This window comes from Anabrus simplex, chromosome 1, assembly GCF_040414725.1.
Source record: "Anabrus simplex isolate iqAnaSimp1 chromosome 1, ASM4041472v1, whole genome shotgun sequence".
Taxonomy (NCBI): Eukaryota; Metazoa; Arthropoda; class Insecta; order Orthoptera; family Tettigoniidae; genus Anabrus; species Anabrus simplex.
In genome coordinates, this window is record NC_090265.1 from 371,349,936 (window position 1) to 371,377,161 (window position 27,226).

At 36.9% G+C, this 27,226-nt stretch overlaps 1 protein-coding gene across 1 annotated transcript in view; it reads left to right on the top strand.

Moving 5' to 3' along the window:
* Positions 1-27,226, top strand: part of tweek (transmembrane protein KIAA1109 homolog tweek) — an 843,591-nt gene that overhangs the window by 130,029 nt on the left and 686,336 nt on the right. Inside the window, 3 exon segments of the mRNA XM_068226772.1 lie at positions 10,339-10,525; positions 17,051-17,173; positions 24,441-24,683. Of these exon segments, the coding sequence (XP_068082873.1) occupies positions 10,339-10,525; positions 17,051-17,173; positions 24,441-24,683 (553 nt within the window).

Sequence of the window (27,226 nt, forward strand, 5' to 3'; positions counted from 1 at the left end):
TTTCTTTTCGTAAGATATTTGGAATGTTTTCGTTCAATACTGCAACTACTGTACAATCGAAATGATAAGTCAATAAATAGAGTACCATAAAACATAGTAATACAGTATAGCCTTCCTGTTTCTTTTAGTTCATTTTCAAAGTTATTCTGTACTATCTGACATTTTTGGTAATCAGACACTCCAGGTCCCGTTTAGGTCGGATAATCGAGACTACTGTATATAGTTTTTTGATTATTTTTATATCTCACCCCCTTCGCCCCCTCTTGGATTTGCAAAAATTCAGGAGTATTACTATTCATCTCAGAGACCCTGAAATCTATGGATTCAAAACTGTTTTTAATTATTTCTATATCTGACCCCCCTTCGCTTCCCACCTAAAAGGGGGATGAACTTGGACTTTAAAAAATTCTGGAGTATTACTTTTTAACTCACCGACTCCGAAAACTATGAATTCAACACTGTTCTCGATTATTTTTATAACTAACGCCTGACCCCCCTCCCTTAAGGGCGCTAGAGATGGCTTACCCCCACAGTGCTCGTATCCTGATAGTAAGTAATACGTGTAACCAGGTTTGGTTGAAATTGCTCCAATGGTTTAGGAGGAGATGTCATTCACACACACACACACACACATACATCCATTTTTATATATAGTAAGATTTCAGTAACCTGGAAGTATCCAGCTAAGAAAAATAAAAGCTGCATATGGTTCTCACCAAGAAAAATTCACCTAAAAATCCTACACAAGTAGGAATTTTGTGTGTGTTGTCCCTATTTCTACCATCAAGGTAATTTGCCCCAGACTAGTCAGCTGCTCCCAGGCATGCTTGGTTCGAATTATGATAAATAATGCCCTAAAAATATATACACCCTGGATTTAGATGGGGAACATATAACTAATATGGACATGGTGAGGTCGTCTAAAAGCTATAAATAAAGCAAGGCGAAGCATGACATCAGGTTAGAAGAGAAATCTGTTTATTAAACATAAACATGAAAAAATAGCAAAAAAATAAATAAAATGAAATGGTCAAAATTTTACAAGACTCAGAATTATTCTCTCAGCTTGATAAAGTCCATCTTGAGAATTAAAAGTAAAATTGTACAAATATACCAGTGTATGCTGAGACACATACTTAACATTACAAAGCAAAATCTTGAATTTTCATTAATTTTACACTTAGGCTAGAGTGCTCGCACCACGCACCTGTCTTTGTTTTTGTTAACACCTTCAACTGTAGATGAGTACGTTTCCCTTTCCTGCACACTTGACATTGCACTGGGGATCCCTAACCTTCAAAAAAGATGTTATTTAATGCACAAAGAGGAGACAAAAAGTAATCTAACAGTACAATATTAAAACACGCTGAGTGGTAAACATCCTATGCTCAAATATATACACCCTCAATTGTGAGCAACTTCATGAGCACAACAAAACACTGTGGATTGGAACCACACACAATAAAATCACATAAATGGCAAATATACACGGTCAAAGAAACAGAAACATGTCATATTTTCCAGGATTCATCAAGAAAAGCATGCTGCATTTACTGTACCCAATGCATTTCTTGGACGTGTTCCAAAATGTCGCCTACGGAAGGTAGACCACCCAAGACACAGCAATATATAGCAACATATCGACGTTTAAGCATATTAGAAGGCCATGACTGATTCGGAACTACAATGTTACGAAGGCAATGTGCGACAAAGTAGAATCGACTGAATTGTTAAAAAAAAAAAAAAAAAAAAAAGAATCGAAGGGATTATTAGAAAAACTGACTTGAAAATTTAATCTCACAAGGACAAGAGGTGATTGATATTGCTCTGAAGAATTAACAAGATTGAACAATTTCTAACATGGATATTAAGCTGAAACGACATTAATATCGAAGAGAAGAGCGTATTAATATATAAAATACAGTGAGGAGGATAAGAACCCGGCAAATTTTGAAAACTTCGTTCAGATGTATATGCTGATCATCTGAAAGCATAAGATCTGGTGATACATGAGAGCAGAAACTGGAACTGCAGCTGGAGAAAATAATAGCGGAGATATTATAAATAGAGAAACAATCATTCCCAAAATCAAATAAGCTAACTCCGTATATTTCAAAGAGACAAAGCGATTTACCATATACGCAGACCTCAAGAATTAAGAAATTATTCTACAGAAGAAAGCTAGAACATACAGATATCAACCGAAATTTTAAGATATCAGAAATCCAAAATGAATATGTATTTTTTAGAAATATTCAATATTGTCTACAGTACTTCTGAGGAAATGATGGCTTACTAAACCGGCATGGACCAACCTGGAGAGAGATGTCATCCTGGCAGTTAAGACAACCCGACACGAGAGATGGAGGTCACGCAACCAGAGCCACTTGAGATGAAGGATCCGACCAGTCGTCGAACCATGACCTAAGATCCAGCCATGGAGCAGACGGAGAGAAGCAACTAAGGCCCGAGATGTCGAATGACGAGCTAAGTGGTAGTAATAAGTAGAATAGTTCTTTATTTAACGTATTCATGGTATGTGCTGTAGAACTGAATAGCCCAAGCATGAAATAATTAAGTGTGCAAATGATATAAGGAAGTGAAGTGCGATATATTTAAGATGCTATTAATATATTAAGTCGATGTGGAATTAAGACGATGTCTCATGATATACTGGATAAGTATTATGATATAATTTCAATCAATGAGTGAGCATACGATTAAAAAGTAACATAGTAAAACAGCTGATTTCAAAGAGTGCCAGTTAGTTTAAAAGATCTATGAATGACATAGTGCTATCCAAACCTAGATTATGTCATAGTAGGACGCGTATTTGGAAGTGTTTAATTAAAGTCAACATATTCTTTGCTATATGGTAATGTATGAAGAATAGATACCGTATGTGGGGTTATGTGTCGTATTTATGATAAGTTGAGTATTAAGAAAGGAATTCTGCGTGAAATGAACGTGATGTCTCAATGTATTAGATGATTATTGGAGGTTATATGCATTATATATGAATGTTAAGCGAGTTGAATATGAGTTGAAATGAAGGTTATTGAGGATGATATGGAAGTGTTTATGATTTAATTGAAATATTGCATAGAATGGTAAGTAATGAGACTTGTGTGAAATAATACGAGATATATGGATGGAAACAAAGCAATTACTGAAAGGAAACATACCCCAGGGAAAACTTATAGCAAGGTATGGATGGTTCAGTTATATGTATTTAGCTGAGTATTCAGAATGATTTGGCAGTAGTAATAACTGGTAATGGATAGATTTATGTGTGTTGTGTCGTATTCTCCATGAATATAGATCGTGTAAAAGTCAAGATTATTATATAACCAGAGTGATAATATAATATTGAGATATCATACGGCAGGTACTTGCACACATGTTTATATGGCAGAATCTTATCGGCTATGTGCACATTGAACTGTGTTACGTTAAATAAGGAATTATATAGCTAGAATAGGGAAATAATATATATATATATATATATAAATGAAATATCGTTTATATTTTTCTTAAATTGAAACACTATAAAAGTGAGTAATAAGCTAGGAGCCATAATTTGAATGGCAGTAGGACCAAGTAACTTAGCACGTCAGTCGATTTCTTGTTTTCTTTATTTTATCCGATACCAACGAATTCAGATCACTATTATCAGAACTCAGATAATACAGACTGTGCAGATTGTTTTTGATTTAGGTCATTTTTATTATAATTCAGGTCATTATTATTATAATATGATTACTGTTATCGTAATTAGTATGACATTGAATTTTTGACGTTGTAAATGATATAACTACTTGGTAAAACCATGAACTTTGACAATAATCAGATAATTAAGCTATATTTGTGCACGCAAGTAGCACGGTTTAATTTTTGCATGGAAGATTTAGAAAAATTTGATTTCACCTCAGAAATATCCAGTTCAAAATGTTGTAATAAGCAAACATAAGTTAAATATAAGCCAGCGCTGACTTACAGAATTAATTCACGTATGAGAATCTTTGTTTTTGAGATATTAATTGGAAGTTCATGAACATATTTAGGTACTTTACCATTTCTTTTGCGATTTTATTAATTTAATAAATAAGCTTCTTAATAATTTTTATAATTCAGTGAGTTATTATTCGTAGTATTTGATTATAGTCATACTTAGCATATAAGATAATTTCTGAACGGATTTGCGTTGGAAGTCGTTGATCGAAGTTTGTGTTTCCGGACTTTGCGATTTGGTGATGACATACGAATTTCAGAACTGCATTTGGAACTAGTATCTTTCTCTGAACTTACGTAAAATTGAACTTATAGAAAAATTAAACATTTTTCTTAAAATATGGATACCCTGAGACGAAATCTGACTAGCTGGAGAAATAACTGTAGCTCACCTTAACCCGTAGGGTGCATTACGCAATTGTCTTTCACTCAAGGTCTCGATGGAAAATATAAGGAAATCAATTTTACACTTTAAGCAACACTTCCTATACAACGTAGATTCCTGAAATAAATTACATGACACAAAATCAATCAAAGTTGGACTTTATAACGACACGCACAAATCAATGTGGATTCCTGAAATAAATTACATGATACAAATTCATAAAAATAACAGAGTAGGCTTTAACTTTCAACACACAATTCAAAGTTGGTTCCTGAAAAAGGTGACATGACACAAATATTCCTCAGCACGGTTATATCATAAAAGAAAATCCAAACAAAACGTCGCGATATAAAAATCTCTACTCCAACAACCATAGTGACATGGACAAAAACCACTAAAATCATTGTGAAGTTCAGTTCGCTAAAATAAAACTCTCCTCGGTGTACACACGTATCACCCTCGCCAACACACGGCAGAATGACGCGAAAGCAGAGATTCAGTCTCCTAAATAATGCAGGAAATATCAAAACTCGCAGGGTCCAACCCTTAGCACACGCTGCTCACCTGTCTACTCTAGGCAAGTCACACAATCATGAAACTGCAGGCCTTTTAAATGAGGAACACGTCCTCTTACTCACAATCACACAAAATATCACATGTCCAAAAGTTGCCAAAAACTGATACAAATATAAATGACGTCGTCTAACATACACTCGCATGAAAAGAAACAAGACCACGCTGGTCACAAATCAAAGCACTTGCGCTCATAAAGTTAAACTTGCACACAAGTATGAAGAATGCGTTTTCCACCTAATCAATACTTTATTTTACAAAATGTTTAGAATTATTTACATTCAAACAGTACTGGTTTCGACCTGTGCATAGGTCATCATCGGCTGTTGGTGAACCTGCTTAATAGCGATTGTACATAATAAAACATTACTAAAACTTAATTAAACAAGAATGCCTTATTCTAGTATAATACTATTGTTAAGATATATGCATATAGTACTATTATAGGGCTTTGACTTGTTGGAGTCCCATTCAGATATCTATGCTGTTGCCAACATTACATCAAACAAGATATATACATATGGTACAATGAAGGGCTTTGGCATGGTGGAGTCCCATGAATGCTACATATTCCAAAAATTGTATAGCTGAGGTTAAAAATAGGGTATAATTCTTAGAGAATAAAGGGTCACTGAGGTTTTGGTGTCAGTTTCAAATATCTATGCAGTATGCCAGCATTTTGTCCAACTGTTGTATAGATAGAATCAATGTGCATTGTTGGGCCACAATTTTGTGGGGAATGTTGTGTTCAGTAGATTGAGGTTCTGTAGCTTGTTTAATAGGTACTATGTTCATTCTTAGTCTATGTTGTTGATACATGCTAGTTTTCAGGATCCTTGTTGAGGCATATGCTATGTATGACATATGGAATTAAAGAAAGTAGGTTGATAGAGCTCCCCTCTTCCTACTTGCATTTACGCTCAGGTAAATTAAAAAATCTGAGAAAGAAAAGGGAAGTAGGAATTAGAATAATTGATAGTGCCTGCTAAATGGTTTGTGTGCTATAGAGTGTGTGTTACTTACGTGTGGGCTGGATATGTCCGCAAGTATAGTCGGGAGTGTGCTGCACACTGTTGCGTGTACGTTGTGTGGCTGTCGTAGTGTTCAGATTGAGAGGTGGTTGGGAGGGAGAAGCAGCCTCTGGAGGGAGTGGGGTGTATCTTTTGCGTTGTGTGTGGGTTTGTGTCTGTTGATTCTTTTAAAATATGTGTCTTTTAGAATGGGAATGGCTGAGTTGAAGAGAATGTTTGTTTTATCTGTGATGTCATTTAAGTTGAGGTTGGGATTAGTGTATTCATCCATATTGATATAAAAATCTTCCATGATATTGAGCAATGGGCCTGTGGGGTTCATATTTACAATTTCCATGTCATTCTTGATATTAGTGAACTTATGCTTGTGTTCCTCGACATGTTGCCATAGGGATGAAAAGCGATTATATTTAGTGGCATTGATATGTTCATTGTAGCGAATAGAAAAACATCTGCTGGTGCGCCTGATGTAGCTGGCTTCACAATCGTTGTATTTTATGCGGTATACTCCTGAGTGGCTGTATTTGTTGTTTTCATTGACAGATTTAGTGTTACGTAAAATGGAAGCATTATTGTGTGTGGTTCTGTAAGCTATTCTTAGAAAATATGTTATGGGGTGGATGTGGGTGTTGTTAAAGGTAAAAAGTGCGTAGTTTACATACTTTCAGTTCCGAAAATCCCCTGTTGTACAGCTATCCCCGATGAGGAATACTATATATTACTTTGCATGTGCCATCTAAATGGTGATCTACAATTGACAGTCAGTTATGTAAAACAACAAAAAAATCTTTCAAAAATGAAATGGGAATACTAAAATGAAGTAAAAAATTAACTTAACTGAAAATATCTTTGTGCACCGAAGAGCAGCTGAATCGCCTCCCAGCTGAGAACAGATGGATGTAGAAGAACTGAAATTGACAAGGAGAGCCTGTCTGTTTGTAGATGGCAGGGTATAAAGGTGTGGAGATTGTCCTTGTCTCTGTCTGTTGCTGCCTCTTCCCAGAGTTAACATTTACGGTAATCCTTAAGGGTTAACACTGTTGATGAATTATTATTTAAACATCTTGTGAGTTGAATGCACCATCTTATTAGATGGTATGTAAACATAATATAAAGGGATTTTTAATCTTGAGGACTACTGTACCTAAGATGATAGGAGTTCAGTTTAACTTAATTTATTTGTTATTAAATAATCTCCTACCTTTTTATTTAATTTCTCATTCATTATTCCTGGAGTAAGTTGGTTACACAGTACAAGTCATGAGGCTGTAAGTTTGCTTTTGGGAAATAATGAGTTCAGACCACACCGGCGGTGGTTTACCACTTCCCATTTTTGCTCTAGACCAGCCCTGTCCAACGCGGCTCCCGCGGGCGCCATAGCGCCCGAGGTGCCCTTTTATGGCACTCTTCGCAATTAATTTCCAAATTAAATTTTACTCAATATTTGAAAACAATACCTTTGCATTTCAGTAAATATTCTTACTTTATTTTTAAAAATACCGTCCTCAAAGTCAGGAAATTTGTTATATCCGTACCTCCAAATATACAAAGAGCTTTGAGTAAGCCATAAATGTGATCTAGGCCTAACTGACTCGTGTCCGCAATTAGTGAAGAGATAGAAGAACGGTTCAGAAAGAGAGCTATCCGACATGTAAGTAGTTGCAACAAAGGGAAATCCTCCACAAACCTCTCATTGTGGGGGGGGGCTAGCACCAGGTATAAGGCCCTCTGTACTCATGGAGCCAAATGTAGCCGCATATTTATTCTGCCAAATAGAACCGCTTCCTTATGATTCACTTGATTGCAATGCCATAAACTACCTACCATGACAGAGTTTCACCAGGACGACAATGGGACACCCAATTTGCCCACAAAGTAACTTTAATCCCAACAAAGCTGTGCTGTAAACAATGAACAAACGATTTATGAAAGTCTTGCAATTGGAATGTTCCCAGTTCCTAGCTTTCAGGCGAACATTCAGTATTACTTGTGAGCTTATGCAGGGCTTATGGAATACGTTTTGAGTGCCTAGAGTTGTGATAAGTTATACATTCAACATGTTTTGTGTGCTTTTTTTTCATTACTATTTAAACTTTAAATTATTCAGTTTATAATCAGTTATATTTCATTAAACATAACTCTTCTTAACATGGCTAAAAGGCAAAGAAATTATAACTTTAACAGTGAATGGGAGGACCAGTATTGCTTTATTGAAAACAAAGGAAAGTCTGTGTGTTTAATGTGTAATGCTAGCGTGTCTGTTCCTAAAAGAAGTAATGTACAGCGACATTTTTTTACTAATCACAAAAAAAAAAAAAAAAAGACAGTGAATTTCCTGTTAACTAAAGTAAGAAAACAAAAAGTGAAAGACCTAAAATCTAAATTAGCATTGCAACAACGTGCGTTTAAGAAGCCAGTTCAGCAAATGCGTAACGTGACAATAGCTTCTTAACAAAGTTTGTTACGTCCTAGCTAAAAGGAAAAATAGCTTTCAGTGATGGGGAAGTAGCGAAGGAAGCTATGCTAAATGCAGCTGAATCTCTGTTCGAATCTCACAAAGATAAATCTGAATTGATATCTTCAATCAAAGGACTTCACTTGTCTCACCAAACTGTTGCTAGGCGGGTTGAACAGATTTCTAATAATGTGGAATCTCAATTACATCAGGATTTGAAATTGTGTGAACATTTTTCACTCCACTTTGATAAAAGTGCTGATATGTCTGACACTGCTGAGTTGTGTGTATTTGCTAGAAATGGTTTTTAATGATTTTACAATAAAGGAAGAATTTGTCAAGCTATTGCCACTTCGTGGACATACTAGGCGAGAAGACATATTTAATGCTTTCGTTAAATTCACCAAAGGGAGTAACTTACCACTGTCAAAGCTTGTCGCTATAACAACAGATGGGGCATCGTCTATGACTGGTAGAAATAATGGATTTCTTTCTCTTTGTGCTAAGGATGAATCATTTCCAAAATTTCTTTCTTATCGTATTATTCACCACGAAGCTTTATGTGCAAAGGATTTAAACTTCGACCATGTCATGAAAATTGAAACTCATGTCGTGAATTATATAAGTATTTAAGTATGTCAGATTCGGAGTATGTGACGTCATCCTTCATGCAGACGTAAGGTGGCTTAGTAGGGGGGAAAGCACTCGAAAGGTTTTGCTGCCTGTTGTATGAGATACGAGACTTTATGAAATCATCTCTTGGGAAATGTTATCATGAACTTGATGATATATCATGGCTAATCGAATTAGCATTCTTGGCAGACATCACCTCAAAATTAAATGAGTTAAATCTCGAATTGCAAGGAAAAGATCATAATATTTCAGGTATGATAGGTATTGTCAATGCATTTGAAAAGAAACTTAAGGTATGGATTGTCCATTTAAATAGAAATTCCCTTTCACATTTTCCCAATTTGAAATCTATGGCAGATACAGTAAATGGCGCAAGAGTGATTTTTCATCTCTTGCTAAACATCTTGAAACTCTTGGGTCCGAATTTGGTAGCAGATTTAGCCAGTTTTCAATGCTTGAACAGTGATCATGTTTGTCAATAATCCCTTCTCATCTGTTGACGTTTGTGAGTTTGGAGGGAGGGTGTGTGAAATATTCGAAAATTATAATCCTGAAGAATTAGAACAGGAAATTTTAAGCCTTCAGTCAGACCTTTCTTTGGACTCCTCCTACGCAACATGTGGCAATTTCTGGACTCTGGTGGACGGTAAAAAATATCCCATTACCCACAGTGTTGCTCTGAAGATGCAATCTTCTTTTGGTTCAACCTATCTTTGTGAAGTTGCGTTTTCGACTATGAAAATAAAAAAACAAATGCCGATCCTGCCTTCAGACTCACACGTGGATGATGCGTTAAGAGCAGGCCGTTCCAGTTACACACCAGTCTTTCCTCAACTTGCAGCGAGCATGCAGTGTCAGATTTCACATTAATTATGTGAGTAAATGTATTTTCATATAATTTTTAATTATAGATTTGTTGTTGTTATTATTATTATTATTATTATTATTATTATTATTATTATTATTATTATTATATAGTCGTTGTAGTACCGATAACAGTAGTCGAATTAGTGGAATCGTACCTGGTGCCCGCATACCCTTAGTTATGTGAATGGGCTTGCGTAGAAACGAACGTTGGACAGCCCTGCTCTAGTCAAATACTGGGGCTGTACCTTAATTATACCCATGGCTGCTACCTTTCTAGCTCTAAGCCCTTTCTATTTTCGTGGAGCTAAAAATGCATCTGCTTAGTGCGATGTTAAATAGCTAGCAATTGGTAATTAAAAATATTTGTTTCTTCCTTGTTGCAGTAATGGATGGGTGGATTGCTGGTCAGTACCTATTGTGGCTCTGTGTATAAATTATACATATCATCCATCACCACCTTTGGGACCTCCACCTCAAGCTGATATAACCACACCCGAGAAAGAGGAGATACTTTTGTCACCAATGCGAATACCTCGATGTCGCAAATCACCTGGACTGCAGTGGACTCAGGTGATACATTAATAGTTCATTGTTCTTTAACAATTAGCATTATGCAAATTTACATCATTTTATGAAAATGCAAAGTTTTATGTAAATTCTCACATACTTTTACAAATAGCATGCATTTTTACACTGATCAGATTGTTTCACAAATTTCCTTTTATACAATATTTCCAGCATAGTTCAACATTTAACATTCCTTAGACTGATTTGTTGAGTAGGGTATGTGATTGGCTTTTGTGTATATAATTTTCGTTCGTACAGAGTATACCACTGTATATGCGTTGTTCATGGAGAAAATATGAAATGTTTACACGTATGTTTCATTTGACCTCTTGACATCACGAAGGGTCGTAAAAGCATGTCATATAATTTCATCTTGCCTCATCCCCCACCCTGTATCAAAAAACTGGTCTAAGGAGTAGACAAGCAAATGACATTTATCTTTATTAATTTAATAACCTGCTGCAGTGTAGTTGGCATTATAATTGATATGCTAAGTGACCGAAATGCACAAATTCCTTAGGTATAGTACTCGGCACGTAAAGCTGAACACTAAAAAATATCGCCACTCTATTCTCTTTATTTTTTATTTAATGGCTCATCACTGCTGCCAACTCGACTAGTTACATATTAAAATCACTAGACATAACCATAACAAACTAACCTCAATGTTAGCATCTTTATTGGAGGTTTCCTTACCCAAGTTAATGATAAAAGTAAAGATGAAATAAATCAAGATATTCATAATTAAGTCAGTTTTCAAGCTCAATGAGGAGGAAAGACACACACTGTCACCCTCACTCAATTTAATGTCGCGTATTTCTACCTTTATTTTGATATATGCATTACTATAACCATATTGAACTATGAAGTTTATTTAATAAATCTTTATAGTGTGATTTTCAAAATTTGTAGAAATTGTTAATGTCTTTAGTTTCTTTTGTGCGAACGAGTAAAGGAGAGAGATTTTTGAGCATATTTTCAGATTCCAGGCTGGTTATACCCTCAAGCTTACCTAGGAAACTTAGAGGAGCACTAATGAGCCAAGCTACACGAACAGAAATGTCAGCTTTCAAGCTCACTGAGGAATTGATGATGATGATAATAATAATAATAATAATAATAATAATAATAATAATAATAATAATAATAATAGTAATAATAAAGTTATTGGTTTAACGTTCAACTAACTACTTCTGCAGTTTGCATAAATGCCGATGTACCAGAATTTTGTCCTGCAAGAATTCTTTTGCATACTCTTAAATCTACAGACAAAAGGCTGGTGTATTTGAGCACCTTCAAATACCGCCGAACTGTGCTGGGATCGAACCCGTCATCCTGAGCTTAGGAGGCTAGCACTCTACCATCTGAGCTAGTCATACACTCTCTCTCCTTCACTCACTTGATTTAATTTTAGACATTTCCTGCCTTTATTTTGATATGCACATTTCTATAACCGTATTCTTAAAAGGAGAGAGAGATCTAAATTTAATGTTTAATTGCGATTTCCAAAAGTTCAAGAACTTCCTTGTTGTTTTCTTTCTTTTCTTTCTTTGCTTTCTTTTCTTTCTTTTCTTTCTTTCTTCCTTCCTTTCTTCTAAAAGCAGTAAGGGATTGGCATTTTTAAACATATTTTCTGCTTGCAGGTTAGTTTTACCTCAAGCTTACCACATTAGGGAAACTTAGGAAATGTACAGGGTCACTGATAAGTCAAACAACATCAACAGATTTTTATTATTATTATTATTATTATTTAAAAATCTTTTTTTGCTATTGGCTTTAGTCGCACTGACTGAAGACAGGTCATATGGCAACAGTGGGATAGGAGAGGGCTAGGACTGGAATGGAAGGAAGCAGTTGTTGCCTTAATAAAGGTACAGCCACGGATTTAGCCTGGACTGAAAATGGAGAAAGCAAAAAAAAAAAAAAAAAAAAAACCTACTTCAGATCTGCCAACTGTGGGATTCGAATCCACCATACCATGTGGACTTACTGTTCTAAATTAGACACGGTTTGGACTTCAACCGAAGGGAAACCCACTTACCTGTATATGGATCTTCCGTTCTTCATCTTACATGTATACGTAAGAACATTATCTACCTTATTAATAAATACTTCCTTTGTGGAATTAGTGTATGAATAAGATACTTGTTTTGGAAGGAATGATTATGTTTTTACTTCATAAGGAAGGCATGTTGTCATAGCAATAACAATATGCAATAGAATACATTAATATGAGGAGATAAACATAAACATAATTTATTACATCAAATATTAGTTTATTTACATTTTAAACAATATGTGTAATAATAATAATGATGATAATATTTTTTTTTAATGAGGGACTGTGGGAAATCTTCAAAAGACACTTGTGAAGGGTCCGGACTTCACAAGTATGTGGGATTCTTACCCACTAGAAACCACACACCCTTTTCCCACGATGTGTATCATCACCTCAGAACCGCTCTCGCATTACTTCAGGATGATGACGTACTTTCTTAGTCTTTATGACTTCTTCTTTCTTCGTTTCTCCTTTACGGGCGTTCGTACGCTTCCAAATCTCTCTTCTTCTGATGAAGGACATCCTCTACATACACTGCCACATGATCTCAGGATTCCTGGTTTCGTAGTATCACAGAAATAATATATCTAGTATCAGTTCTCCTGATTAACGTTGTCCTTAATAACATCTCAAAGGACTTATGGCTCGTTTCCACCTCACTAGGATTGCTCCATTAAAGGAACACTGTAGTTTTTACTGAATCATTTCTACTACGATTCTACGTCAAGTTTTAAGAAGCATGATAAAATTAAGCACAAAGTTACTTCAAGACTATTTTATTTTAAAGTTGTTGTTCTTTTAAATCCATGTTATTTCATAAGTGAGCAAACCGGTTTGCATATGTTTTTATCAGTTTATGGCTTAAGACTCGCAAGTCTTCGACTTGTAGAAAATATAGTATAATTTTAATACAGTTTCATGTTGTTAATATGGTCTTAAATTGTGATCAATTTGAAGTAGATAAACTTATATGATTGTCGATTTTTCCTTAAACTTATATCAGTTGATGATGACGCAGAGCGGCGTCGAAACTAGTTCAGATTGAAATATATGTTTAATTACATCTAAGCAACAGTTTTTATGTATTGAATAAGGTGGACCCAAATTATAATAAATGTTACATCATAGATGACGTCACGGTATATGCATGCTGCATCACTTGCTCCGCCCACTCATTGCCGGAATTTCTGAGATAATAGTTGACTTCACCATGAACCCTTTCAACCCAGATATCCAAGCGTGGTATCTGTCGCTTGGTCTAGTTACTCTGAGGGTCACTTTCCCATCTGAGTTGCCATCGCCTCATCTGTTGACTGAAGGCACGCTTCTTTGGACATTTCTTTCCCAGCTCTCTTTGGATATGCCAGATTTCTTGTCGCTCCAGTGCAAGTATATCTGTTGGGGTTATTGCTGCCACCGTGAGGATTGCAGGTTCAGAAACCGTGCGGCATGCACATGCAATACGTAAAGCTGTTCTCCATTGTACAACAGCTATCCTTCTCTGATACCAAGCAAATCTCAAGGATTCAGCCCAGATTTCAGAGCCATACAGGAGCACTGACTGAACCGTCGACATGAGAAGGCGTCGGTTACTGGATTTCGGACCTTTAATATTTCCCATCAGTCTGCTAAGTGCAATGATGTATTTTACTGCCTTATCTGTCGCTCTCTGAATATGTTTCCAGAAGGTGAGCTTGGAGTCAAGTGTCACTTCTAGATATTTAGTGCTCATAGACTTTTCAATCACTAACTCTCCAGCAGTCATTGGCACAAGAGTCTCAGTCCTTTTCCTCGTCAAAAGAACTATCTCCGTTTTGTGTTCTGCTAGTGTTAGCCTGTGACTACTCATCCATTCTTTTATGCGTTGCATCACCTGGTTCAGTTTGATTTGAGCCATCTCAACATTACGAGCCACTATCAAGACGGCCACATCATCAGGTTAGCCCACAAGCTTCGTGTCCTCTGGCATCTCGAAATGCAACAAGCCATCATACATGATGTTCCAAAGATCTGGGCCAAGGATCGATCCCTGCGCTGCATCAGCAGTCAGTCGTTTTGTTCTTTGTCTATCTTCTGTATCATACAGCAGAGTGCGATCCTTGAAGTAGTCTTTCATTATATGCATAAGATACTGTTTTAGCTTGAAAGATTCTTCAAGAGCCAACATGTCGCTCCACCTTGCCGAGTTGAAAGCGTTCTTCACATCCAGGATCACAAGAAGTGTCAATTTATGGGAATGATGATTGCCAGTTTGTGCTCTTTCTGTTGTATTCACCACCTCCCACACTGCATCCATCGTTGAGTGCCCTCTCCGAAATCCATGCTGACTAACAGATAAATCTCCTGCTAGCAGAACTGCCGAGAGAATTCTGGGCTGCAGAAGTTTCTCCAGGCCTTTTCCATCTGTGTCCAACATACGTGAAGGTCTGTAACCACCAGGTTTTCCTTTGCTGATCAAAACCAATCAGGCCATTTTCCTTCGGGGACTAAAAACACCCGCTTTCAGGTAGTGATTGTACATATTCAGCAACAGTTCTGGACAGAGTTCTGATATTATCTTTAGCACTTCTGCAGGTATACCATCTGGTCCTGGAGTCTTTTTGTTTCTGAGAGAGCTAATAGCTCTATTCAGCTCTTCTCCTGTGAAGAGGGGTATATCATCCAATTCTTTTTCATCGTCACAGTCAATCCTCTCTGGATGGTCAGGGAATAGTGTATCCACAATTTCTGTAATGGTTTGGGGATCCATGCTCGGGGTTGAAAATTGTGGATGCTTTCCCTTGATACTCCAGACAGCTCCACTGTATCGCACTGAATCTGTGCCTCTGCCATGCCAATGAGGGAGTTTAATTGGCTGTGACTTGAACCGATGGGATGGTGTCTTTAAGAGAGCACTAAGAGTGCTTGCACTACAAAATGATCATCCAATAATAATAATAATAATAATAATAATAATAATAATAATGGCAGAAGTAGATGTTCGTCTGTAGATTTGGTCCATCATATCTCTGTTTACTTGTGATTTCCTGGCAGTGTTTGTGATGATGTGGCATGTGTTGAGTGTATGTTGATGTTATCTGGTAGATCTGGGATCATTTAGTGTTGATTTTTGTTACAAATGTTTTGTGTCTTTTGTGCCCTGAGTGTCAGCCATCTTGTTTTATCGACAGTCCATAGAATACACTAATTAGAGAGAAACTCGAGACACTCGGTTTATGTGTATACTATCTTTGCCCTAAGTGTTAGCCATCTTGTTTTATTTGCCATCCCTGCCATGGAAACCATGAAGAAGACAGGCACTCTACATGCACTCCCCAGCATTGCATAAGTCATGGAATTTATACGTCTTGGTGCCATTATAATGGATGTCATGATTTTATAATGCTTTCATCTGCATTCATATGGTCAATGCTCTGTCAAATGAATTGTAGTGGACCTTTATCAAGACCAGGGTTTGCATTGTAGTGGAAGTATTATCGAGCATTTATCTTCGTATATTATTATTCACTGCTCCAGGAACTGATAATCCCTGGTTCTAACAAACCCAGTAAGCGATTACTGGACACTTGATGACAAGCAACAATTTTGACATTGGAGATAGTGGGTTCGAGCCCCACTCTCGGTAGCCCTGAAAATGGTTTTCCGTGGTTTGCCATTTTCACACCAGGCAAATGCTGGGCTGTACCTTAATTAAGGCCACGGCCGCTTCATTCCAATTCCTAGGCCTTTCCTATCTCATCGTCGCCGTAAGACATATCTGTGTCGGTGCGACGTAAAGTAAAAAAAAAAAAATTGACAATGGAATCTGTAGACACTTGATTTTTGATAAATGTCAGTTTTATTAATTGAGCTCCATATTTCTATTATCAGTCCAAAATTGGATTTTAGTGTTATGTTTCTTCAAAATATTTGTAAAGCTGTAAATATCTTCATTGAAAGTAAAGGTTGAGTAGTGCTCAGGTTTAGTTTTCTCTATAGTTAAAGTTGGGTTTAAGCGATGTCTGCGTTTATTGATAATGCGTTCTATAAATGCATTATCATGCCCGTTACATTTAGCTATGGAGCGAATTGTATTTAATTCTTTACTAAAAGTTTCTTTATTTAACAGTACACTGAATGCCCGATCTACCATACTGCTATAGGTAGCACATTTGTGTGCTTTGGGATGGAAAGAATCTTTCTTGATGGTAGTAGCTGTCTGTGTTGGTTTCTTCAATAGAATACAATAAATACAGGAAACCAGAAATCCTGTGTTAGTGCATTTATAAGGAGATAGCAAATGAAATGAAAGATGGAGAGATTGAACTACTGGAAAACTTTCAGATTGTATAATGCTTTCTGTCTGAACTCTAGCTTTTCTTCACAGTTTGCAAAATGAGCTTATGAAATATGTAAGATTAGACAGTTTTGTCTGCCTTCTAACTTTTGAATAAATATTAATTTTTTGTTAAACTACTTCTGTTTTTCAGGATGGTTCTCAGAGGTTTGATCCAACAACATTAGCTGCAGACAAAGTGAGCTTGGAGTTGGAAATTGGCCCTTCAGTGATGATGATCTATGGATCTTGGTTGAGAAACTTCATGCATCTCAAGGTTAGTTCTGTATTACTGGTTTCTGTTCAGTATAATATAGATAATTCCAGTTGTATATTTTTGGACTCGGTAAGAAGAACCTTCCTGAAGCCCAGCAGATACCTATCAAATGTCTTTGTCAACTGCAGCCTACATTTAGATGATGATTAGTAGAGAAGAGATTTTTGTATGTTAAAAATGTGAAAATATTTATTATCTATAAAAAATTGAAAAATATTTTGCTTCAATATTAATTTTTTTTTTTTGTCAGGTCAGGATCATCCCTTACTTGTGCCAGGCTCCTCACTTTCATCTATCCTATCCGACCTTCCTTAGCCAACTCTTGTTCTTTCCCTACCCCACCGCTATTAGGTTTCCGAGGGCTATGGAGTCTTTAATTTTCACGCCCTTCGTGGTCCTTGTCTTTCTTTGGCCGATAACCTTCATTTTTGGAAGTATCAGATCCCTTCCATTTTTTCTCTTTGATTAGTGTTATGAAGAGGCTGGTTGCCTAGTTGTACTTCCTCTTAAAGCTGTAATCACCACCACCACCTCAGGGTCATCCTGCTACCATAAATGACAGTAGACGGTACTACCTGCGACTGTCAGGTCGAGGGCCAAGTCTCACTGACTGGCAGTTGAAGAATTTAGTGTATGAATCATACTCATGGTATTTTTACAAATATCCCCAAAGGGGATTTGAGAAACTATCTGATATGTACACTGCTCAAAATAGAAATTTGTCACATTTTTTGATATGCTCTTACTTCCATGATATACCTTGAAGTGAAAACAGACACACAATGAAAATAATCCTCCTCCTTTGCAACAATTAAGAATTGAATTGCAAAGCATTCTTTGGACACTCAAGACATGTCATTGCTCAGTAGGTCATAATCGAAGTGGTCCCTCATCATAGACGAAAAGGGCTTATATGGTAATTAAGCATCTTGATAAGGAGAATTGCCACTCTGCATATTGATAAACAGCTTCATAATATCTTCTTACGTTTCTGACTAGTTACTGCGTGTTCAGTTGAGGCAGACATCCTCATTCTTCCAAAAGGCCATCTTCAAGGACTTGCACTGTTTGTGATAATGGATTTCTAACTTGGATGTTTTGCTCCATTTGATCCCAGGCTTTTTTGATTGGATTCAAGTTGGCAGTCGAGCATTTAAGGATCCATTGTGAATGATTGGATCAGTTTTCTTGAGAAGACTTACGCCTGCCCTCACCATAACAGATCTACCTCCATAAGTAATGGTAGATTGTATAGCTGTTAGATGAAATCGTTCCCCATGTCTCCTCCAGATTTACAGACTTGTAACATTTCCAGTCCCTTAGAAACATTTCCACAGATACCAAATCGTATTCTAAGCAACCCCTAGCAATCTGGCAACATACCTCTACGAGTAGCCTTCTTGAAGCAGTGTAAGTGCAGGAGTGGGTTCATTCGATGACAACTGCTTCTCCCATTGTGTACCTTGGTCTGTACAATCAGCCATGACTTGTAAGCATTGTACTCCACACAGACAAACTTTCGTACACACTTTGATTTGAGGGACTCGAACCTTTCAACTGACACTGACATCTCTCAAACATCCGGATGACAATGGAGCCCTGTAAACAGGACATGTTATTGCCAGTATAGTCCAATCCCCATATCACTATGCATTCATACAATATAGTTAGGAACATCTAAAGCAGGGGTTTCCAATTTGTAAGGGCTCGAGGGCCATATTGGAAACCTTAGGCATGTTCGTGGGCCGCACTTGAATGATAGCAATAGAGTAAATTAATGTATTATTTGGGTCCACCTTTTCAATACAAAATGTAAATAGTTTAAATTACATAAATGATTAGGGACTAGTTTCGACCTAGTAATAGGTCATCGTCAGCCTAAACCAAAATTAAAACACAAATAACGAAGAAATTAAACAATGTAAAGACATGTACGGTCTCGTAAAAGTGCATACAATGTGAGATATTGTGCAGCACTATGTTAAAAAATAACTCTCTGAAAGAGATTCATAATAAGTCCTGTGCATATTAAAAAGATGTTATAGATAGGAATCCTTGCATTGCTGGAATATGCTGACTCCTTTAAGATGCAGGTATCCAATTGAGGAACCATTGAGCCGAAGTTACGTCATTTATTTATGAATGAAGTCCAGTGCGCACTAAAAAGATGTTATAGAAAAGAATCCTTGAGTTGCTGGATACGGAGATTAGAATATGCTGGCTTCTTTAAGATACTGGTATCCAATTGAAGAACCACTGAGCCGAAGTCACGTCGTTTATTTACGATTAAAGACCCGTGCGCCGTATAGCATTAAAAAGTTGACAGGGATGGAAATTTTTCAGTTGTTGGTCAAGGAATTCAACATATGCTGGCTTCTTAAATTTGCTGCTTCATATTCGAAGAACAACTGAGATGAAATTACGTCGTTTTTTAAGATGTTCATAGACTTAAAAACACACGGATGCTGGAAAGGCTCTTCAGTTTTTTGGAACTTGAAGGAAGGTAATTGTTGCGCGTGGAGGCTTAAGAATCCAGAGATCCGCTACATTATGTTAAAAAAATAGAGATCCATAAAAAGGTCCTGTACGCCGTATAAAAGTAACAAGTTGTAGAAGTAATACTTAAGTTGTTGGTCATGGAAATCGAAAAAGGTTGGTTTTCAAGCAATGCTGCTATTCATTCAGAGATCAATTGAAATTACAGTACCGTAACATTGTCAATCAATCAATCAATCAATACTGATCTGCATTTAGGGCAGTCGCCCAGGCGGTAGATTCCCTATCTGTTGCTTTCCTAGCCTTTTCCTAAATGACTTCAAAGAAATTGGAAATTTATTGAACATCTCCCTTGGTAAGTTATTCCAATCCCTAACTCCCCTTTCTATAAATGAATATTTGCCCCATTTTGTCCTCTTGAATTCCAACTTTGTCTTCATATTGTGATCTTTCCTACTTTTATAAACACCATTCAAACTTATTCGTCTACTAATGTCATTCCACGCCATCTCTCCGCTGACAGCTCGGAACATACCACTTAGTCGAGCAGCTCTTCTTCTTTCTCTCAATTCTTCCCAACCCAAACATTGCAACATTTTTGTAATGCTACTCTTTTGTCGGAAATCACCCAGAACAAATCGAGCTGCTTTTCTTTGTATTTTTTCCAGTTCTTGAATCAGGTAATCTTGGTGAGGGTCCCATACACTGGAACCATACTCTAGTTGGGGTCTTACCAGAGACTTATATGCACTCTCCTTTACATCCTTACTACAACCCCTAAACACCCTCATAACCATGTGCGGAGATCTGTACCCTTTATTTACTATCCCATTTATGTGATTACTCCAATGAAGATCTTTCCTTATATTAACACCTAGATACTTACAATGATCCCCAAAAGGAACTTTCACCCCATCAACGCAGTAATTAAAACTGAGAGGACTTTTCCTATTTGTGAAACTCACAACCTGACTTTTAACCCTGTTTATCAACATACCATTGCCTGCTGTCCATCTCACAACATTTTCGAGGTCATGTTGCAGTTACTCACAATCTTGTAACTTATTTATCACTCTATAGAGAATAACATCATCCACAAAAAGCCTTACCTCCGATTCCACTCCTTTACTCATATCATTTATATATATAAGAAAACAAAAAGGTCCGATAATACTGCCTTGAGGAATTCCCCTCTTAATTATTACAGGGTCAGATAAAGCTTCACCTACTCTAATTCTCTGAGATCTGTTTTCTAGAAATATAGCAACCCATTCAGTCACTCTTTTGTCTAGTCCAATTGCACTCATTTTTGCCAGTAGTCTCCCATGATCCACCCTATCAAATGCTTTAGACAGGTCAATCGCAATACAGTCCATTTCACCTCCAGAATCCAGGATATCTGCTATATCGTGCTGGAATCCTACAAGTTGAGCTTCAGTGGAATAACCTTTCCTAAAACCGAATTGCCTTCTATCGAACCAGTTATTAATTTCACAAACATGTCTAATATAATCAGAAAGAATGCCTTCCCAAAGCTTACATACAATGCATGTCAAACTTACTGGCCTGTAATTTTCAGCTTTATGTCTATCACCCTTTCCTTTATACACAGGGGCTACTATAGCAACTCTCCATTCATCTGGTATAGCTCCTCCGACCAAACAATAATCAAATAAGTACTTCAGATATGGTACTATATCCCAACCCATTGTCTTTAGTATATCCCCAGAAATCTGATCAATTCCAGCCGCTTTTCTAGTTTTCAACTTTTGTATCTTATTGTAAATGTCATTGTTATCATATGTAAATTTTATTACTTCTTTGGCCTTAGTCTCCTCCTCTATCTCGACATTATCTTTGTAACCAACAATCTTTACATACTGCTGACTGAATACTTCTGCCTTTTGAAGATCCTCACATACACACTCCCCTTGTTCATTAATTATGCCTGGAATGTCCTTCTTGGAACTTGTTTCTGCCTTAAAATACCTATACATACCCTTCCATTTTTCACTAAAATTCGTATGACTGCCAATTATGCTTGCCATCATGTTATCCTTAGCTGCCTTCCTTGCTAGATTCAATTTTCTAGTAAGTTCCTTCAATTTCTCCTTACTTCCACAGCCATTTCTAACTCTATTTCTTTCCAGTCTGCACCTCCTTCTTAGTCTCTTTATTTCTCTATTATAATAAGGTGGGTCTTTACCATTCCTTACCACCCTTAAAGGTACAAACCTTTTTTCGCATTCCTCAACAATTTCTTTGAACCCATCCCAGAGTCTGTTTACATTTTTATATACCGTTTTCCACCGATCATAGTTACTTTTTAGAAACTGCCTCATGCCTGCTTTATCAGCCATATGGACCTAACAGTCCTACTTTTAAGACCTTCCTTTCTATCACATTTTTAACTACGACAAAAACAGCTTCATGATCACTAATACCATCTATTACTTCAGTTTCCCTATAGAGCTAATCCGGTTTTATCAGCACGACATCCAGGATATTTTTCCCTCTGGTTGGTTCCATCACTTTCTGAATCAGCTGTCCTTCCCCTATTAACTTATTTGCCATTTGTTGGTCATGCTTCCTGTCGTTCGCATTTCCTTCCCAATTGACATCTGGCAAATTCAGATCTCCCGCTACGATCACATTTCTTTCCATGTCGTTTCCCACATAGCTGACTATCCTATCAAATAATTCCGAATCCGCATCAATGCTACCCTTTCCCTATCTGTACACTCCAAATATATCAAGTTGCCTATTATCTTTAGAAATGAGCCTTACACCTAGAATTTCATGTGTCTTATCTTTAACTTTTTCGTAGCTTACCAATTCTTCTTTCACCAGAATGAACACTCCCCCTCCCACCCTTCCTATCCTATCACTACGATGTCTTCTCAAGATGTTTATAAACTTGAAATAAATGTCGATATGAAGTAAGATGCTAGAAGAAAGCTCTTCTGTTTCTAGAATCTTGAAGGATGTTATGCGAGGAGGATTAACATAAATGGAGTTAAATAAATGTGGACAAGAATTCGCAGTTCAATGCGGACCATACATTTGACTCTGAATAAATGACAGCAAGGACAGAAAAAAAGAAAGAAAGAAAGAAAGAAAGAAAGAAAGAAAGAAAGAAAGAAAATTGGACAAGTGGAAGAAAATATTTAAATAAAATGTCGTAAGGGAATTTATGCCTGTTGTAATAAGCTGAAGAGAGAAATGGGGGGTAGGTGAGGTTCAAAGGAAATCTTGAGGAGGTGAAGGGAGAAAAAGAATGGAAGGAAAAGAAAAGGGGGAGGGGGAGAGGATGTTAAGGTGGAACTGAGGGACATGGGAATATGGAAGATTGTTTAAGAAAAGTACTATAACTAGAATGAAAAATCGGACCTTTAAAATTAGATTTTGATTGTCTGAAAAGCTGAATGAGCAGGTCAAAAAGAATGTTCGATTTTTCGGAAATGTCATTAAGATTGAAGTTTGGATTAAAATATTGGTGTAGATTTGTAAAGCAATTCTCTGTTATGTTAAGGAGGGGTCCTTTATTCATAATTTTGAGAATTACCATGTCATGTTTAATGTCTGTAAATTTATGATTATAATCATTCATGTGTTGACCAACTGCAGAAAATTTATTCTGCATATAGTAGGTCTACAGAAGTACCATTATGAAAAAATAATATGGATAATTCAATTGAAATTAAGGTTTGATAATTTTAATTACTTAGGTAAAACATTATTTTACAAATGCATAAAAGGGTGAAATTTGGAGCCGGGGTGAGTGGCTCAGGTGGTTGAGGCGCTGGCTTTCTGAAGTTGGTAGGTTCATTGTTAGATCATTCCGAAGGTGCTCAAATACGTCAGCCTTGTGTCTATTGATTTACAGGCACGTAAGAGAACTCCTGCGTGACAAAATTCCTGGACCTCGGCATCTCCGAAAAACATCAAAAGTAGTTAGTGGGACGTAAAAATCAATCATTATTATGTGAAATTTGGATTAATTTTTTTTTTTAAATGAAAAATAATCCATTCAGATCAACTGAATTTTTAAAAAGAGAAAATAAAATCAAAGAATGAACTAGTTCGGATTTGGGTCTATAAAGAATATAAAAATTAATACATTTTTGAACGACTTATAAAATATTATTTTGTAACTATTCTTCGCATTATTTATTAAAATGTTCTCGTGGGCCGCCATTTGGAAACCCCTGATCTAAAGACATGACCAAATTTTTTTCAGCAGTGAATCTTTTAATTTCATTGAAACAGTTTGGACAGTTTTTAGTGCTAGGTAATTAATAATTTTAGTCATATTGAAAAGAAAATGTAGGTCATTGAAAAATGCATATGTTCTTACGTACTTCACAACATGTATGTATACCTCTCAGAAATGTTGGAGATTCTTTTTATCTAGATTTAATAAATGCTATTGAGTTAGTGTTTGCAGCCATATGTGAAGGGTGTTCTCCTGATTGCCCTAAAACACTTTTTTTTTTTTTTTTGCAGGGAGGTTTAAAATATTCAACTTGTTATCAGTTAGTTGATTTCATCCCTAACATTAAGTATTGTCACAAGTGACTATATTCATTTTCAGGTTCCATATTTACTATAATATCAAAGAAGAAGAATCTTTGTGTCCACCTATTCAATATATATATTCAGTACAAGTATTGTAGTTACCAAAGTTTAGTAAAGAGTAGTTGATTAATGATAAAAGATCAGTTAAAAGTAAAGGTAGAAATCGGACTCAGGAAGAGTTTTCACTTTGCAGGAGAACATATTTGGTGAGGATCAGACCTTTACAGACATGCACCAAAGTCGAGCATCAAGTACATCAGTTGGTTCAAATGGCGGTGAAGTAGCTGGTCCAGTGGCAGGAAGTTTGTCAGATCCATCAGCAACTGGAGATGATGCAGACACGTCAAAACCTAAGGAATTTGACCCCCGTCAATACCGACCTCTAGAAGTTGCAGTTTCTGTTACCATGCATGATATTCAAGCTCATTTGGTCAAGGTAAGATTGTACTAAAATCAGAAATAGAGAAATGGGATTTCTGGTTGTGCAGCATTGCATTTAAATATCATTGCTTTGTCTGCAGAATATCTTATATCTTCCTTTTCAAAACTATGTTGATTACAACTCAGTGTCTTTCTATGAACCCCAGTATACCTGTTGTGTATAATTTCAGTTCAAGGTAACTTCACATAATAGGTAACAAGACCTTGCATGGAGAAACTTTATTTTACAGGCAGTTATAAAGTTACACAGAAATAGGGCACTGATACACATTGCTATTCAACATTGTCACCATACATGTCAAAGTGCTTTTTCCAGTGGTGCACCAAGGCATCATTCATTGTTGGCATGAAAGAAATCTGCGTCTGGTCTCTAAAGCTGTGCCACGACGGCATGCTGAATCGCCGTATCGTTGAACCGCTTACTATCCAGGCGCTTCTTCAATGGTTCAAAGAGATGGAAATCACTGGGTGCCAGGTCTCAGCTGTAGGGAGTGTAGTCCATTACCTTCCACTAAAAGTGCTGTACTAATTCACACATGCTGTTGGCTGCATGTGGTCTGGCCTTGTTGTGCAGCAACACAATGCCTGTTGAGAGAAGTCCAGGTTATTTTCTGCAAATTGCTATTAACAAACACTCCAGTGTGTCTGTGTCAACTTTCATTGTTGCTCATCTGGTGAGGAAATCAACCAGAAGTGCACCCTTCTTGTCCCAAAAGACAATCGTCATAACTTCCTTTGCAGGTGGAGCTATTCGGACTCTGCCAATTTTAACTTTCTTGCGACGTAGGGACAAGGGATGTTTCCATGATATGGATGCTCGCTTCGTTTTCATTTGCATGATGCATCCACATTTCATCTCCTGTAATAATACAGAGCAGAAACAGCACTCATTTCTCGCTGAATCGCATCAAGTGCATGAGGGACAATGCCATCTTGAGTGATCCTCTGTGAGGTGTCTTGGTGTCCACTGTGAACACGTCTTTTGGTAGTCCAGCTGCCCATGAATGATAATGTGCACACTTTCTCTTTTGAAATGTTGAGTTTATTAGCAGTGTTCGTAAGTTCAAAGCGACAACTGTCCTGGATCAGATCTTTAATACAGCACACATTGTTATCTCCTGGACGTGCTTAGCTGACAAGATTGTTGCTCATTGTGTACATTCATTCTTCTGTTGTGAAACTCAGTGCACCAATACCAAACCTGTTCCTGTGTCATGTCATTTGCACCATACACCTCAACAAGTTGCTGATTGGGTGCCCTTCAAATTCAGAAACTGGATCACACTACGCACTTCCACATTTGATCATGTTTCCATGTGTGCAGCCATCTGTCAACTGATATTGCGAGGGTCTGTTGCAACATATGCACTATGTAACGGCTGCATGAAGCTGTGGTCTCCTGCTTTGGGCCTGATGGAAAATTCGAACACGAGGTGGAATATATCACCCTTGTGAGCTCTTGTTACCTTATTTTTTGAAGTGCCTTTGTATAATAACGAAGCAGAAATTATTATAGGAAAATGGAGCACTCAAGGAAAAGTGAACAAATATCTCTGATTTTAAAAATATTTCTAAAAATTCCAATTCATAGAATCATAGATTGGTGGAATGACTATGAAGTGTATTATCTGATTAGAATTCGGTGGTATTTGAAGGCAAATCTTTTATCTATATCACACCAGCAGCTGCTCACTATCATACTGGAAGGTCTCAAGTCTGTTTAACAGAAAATTGTGTTGAAACTAAATGCATCAAATTATGTTTCCTTAAGTTAGATGCAGTAGAGCCCCACTAATCTGAAACCCGCCAGTCTGAAAACCCAGATAATCTGAATCCAAACATTTGTGTAAAGAAAAATTTTCGAGGAAATTTCAGACTAAAATGGCCTTGTAATACATATTATGGTGAGACTCTGTGGCTCAGGTGGCAGCGACCGTCCTTTCACCGCTGGGTTCCGTGGTTCGAATCCCGGTCACTCCATGCGAGATTTGTGCTGGACAAAGCAGAGGTGGGACAGGTTTTCCTCTGGGTATTCCTGTTTTCCCTTTCATCTTTCATTCCAGCAACACTCCCCAATGTAACTTCATTTTATCTGTCAATAATTAGTTGTTGTCCCAGAGGAGTGCAACAGGCTTCGTGAGCCGGCACAATTCCTGTCCTCGCTGCTAAATGGGGGCTTCATTCATTCCATTCCTGACCTTGTTGAATGACTGGGAACAGGCTGTGGATTTTCATTACATATTACAACATAAAATTTGCTGTAAAAATAATACAGTACATATTTACTTACAGTACAGATCAGTAGACTTAACACTCAAATTTAACGGTGAAAATGATAAAATAATAAAGTTTCTTACACCACTCATTTTTACTCAAAAATTCACTCATTTTCTGCTGACGAAAAGGTGAAAATCTTGAGGATGATGCAATACTCCACCTTCGCTTCATTACATTGTCAGCCCCTGTAGTGATACTCTGTGTATTGCAGAGATGTGTCTAATACTTTTGCAGCATCGGAATGAGTAAGTCCAGGTAGTA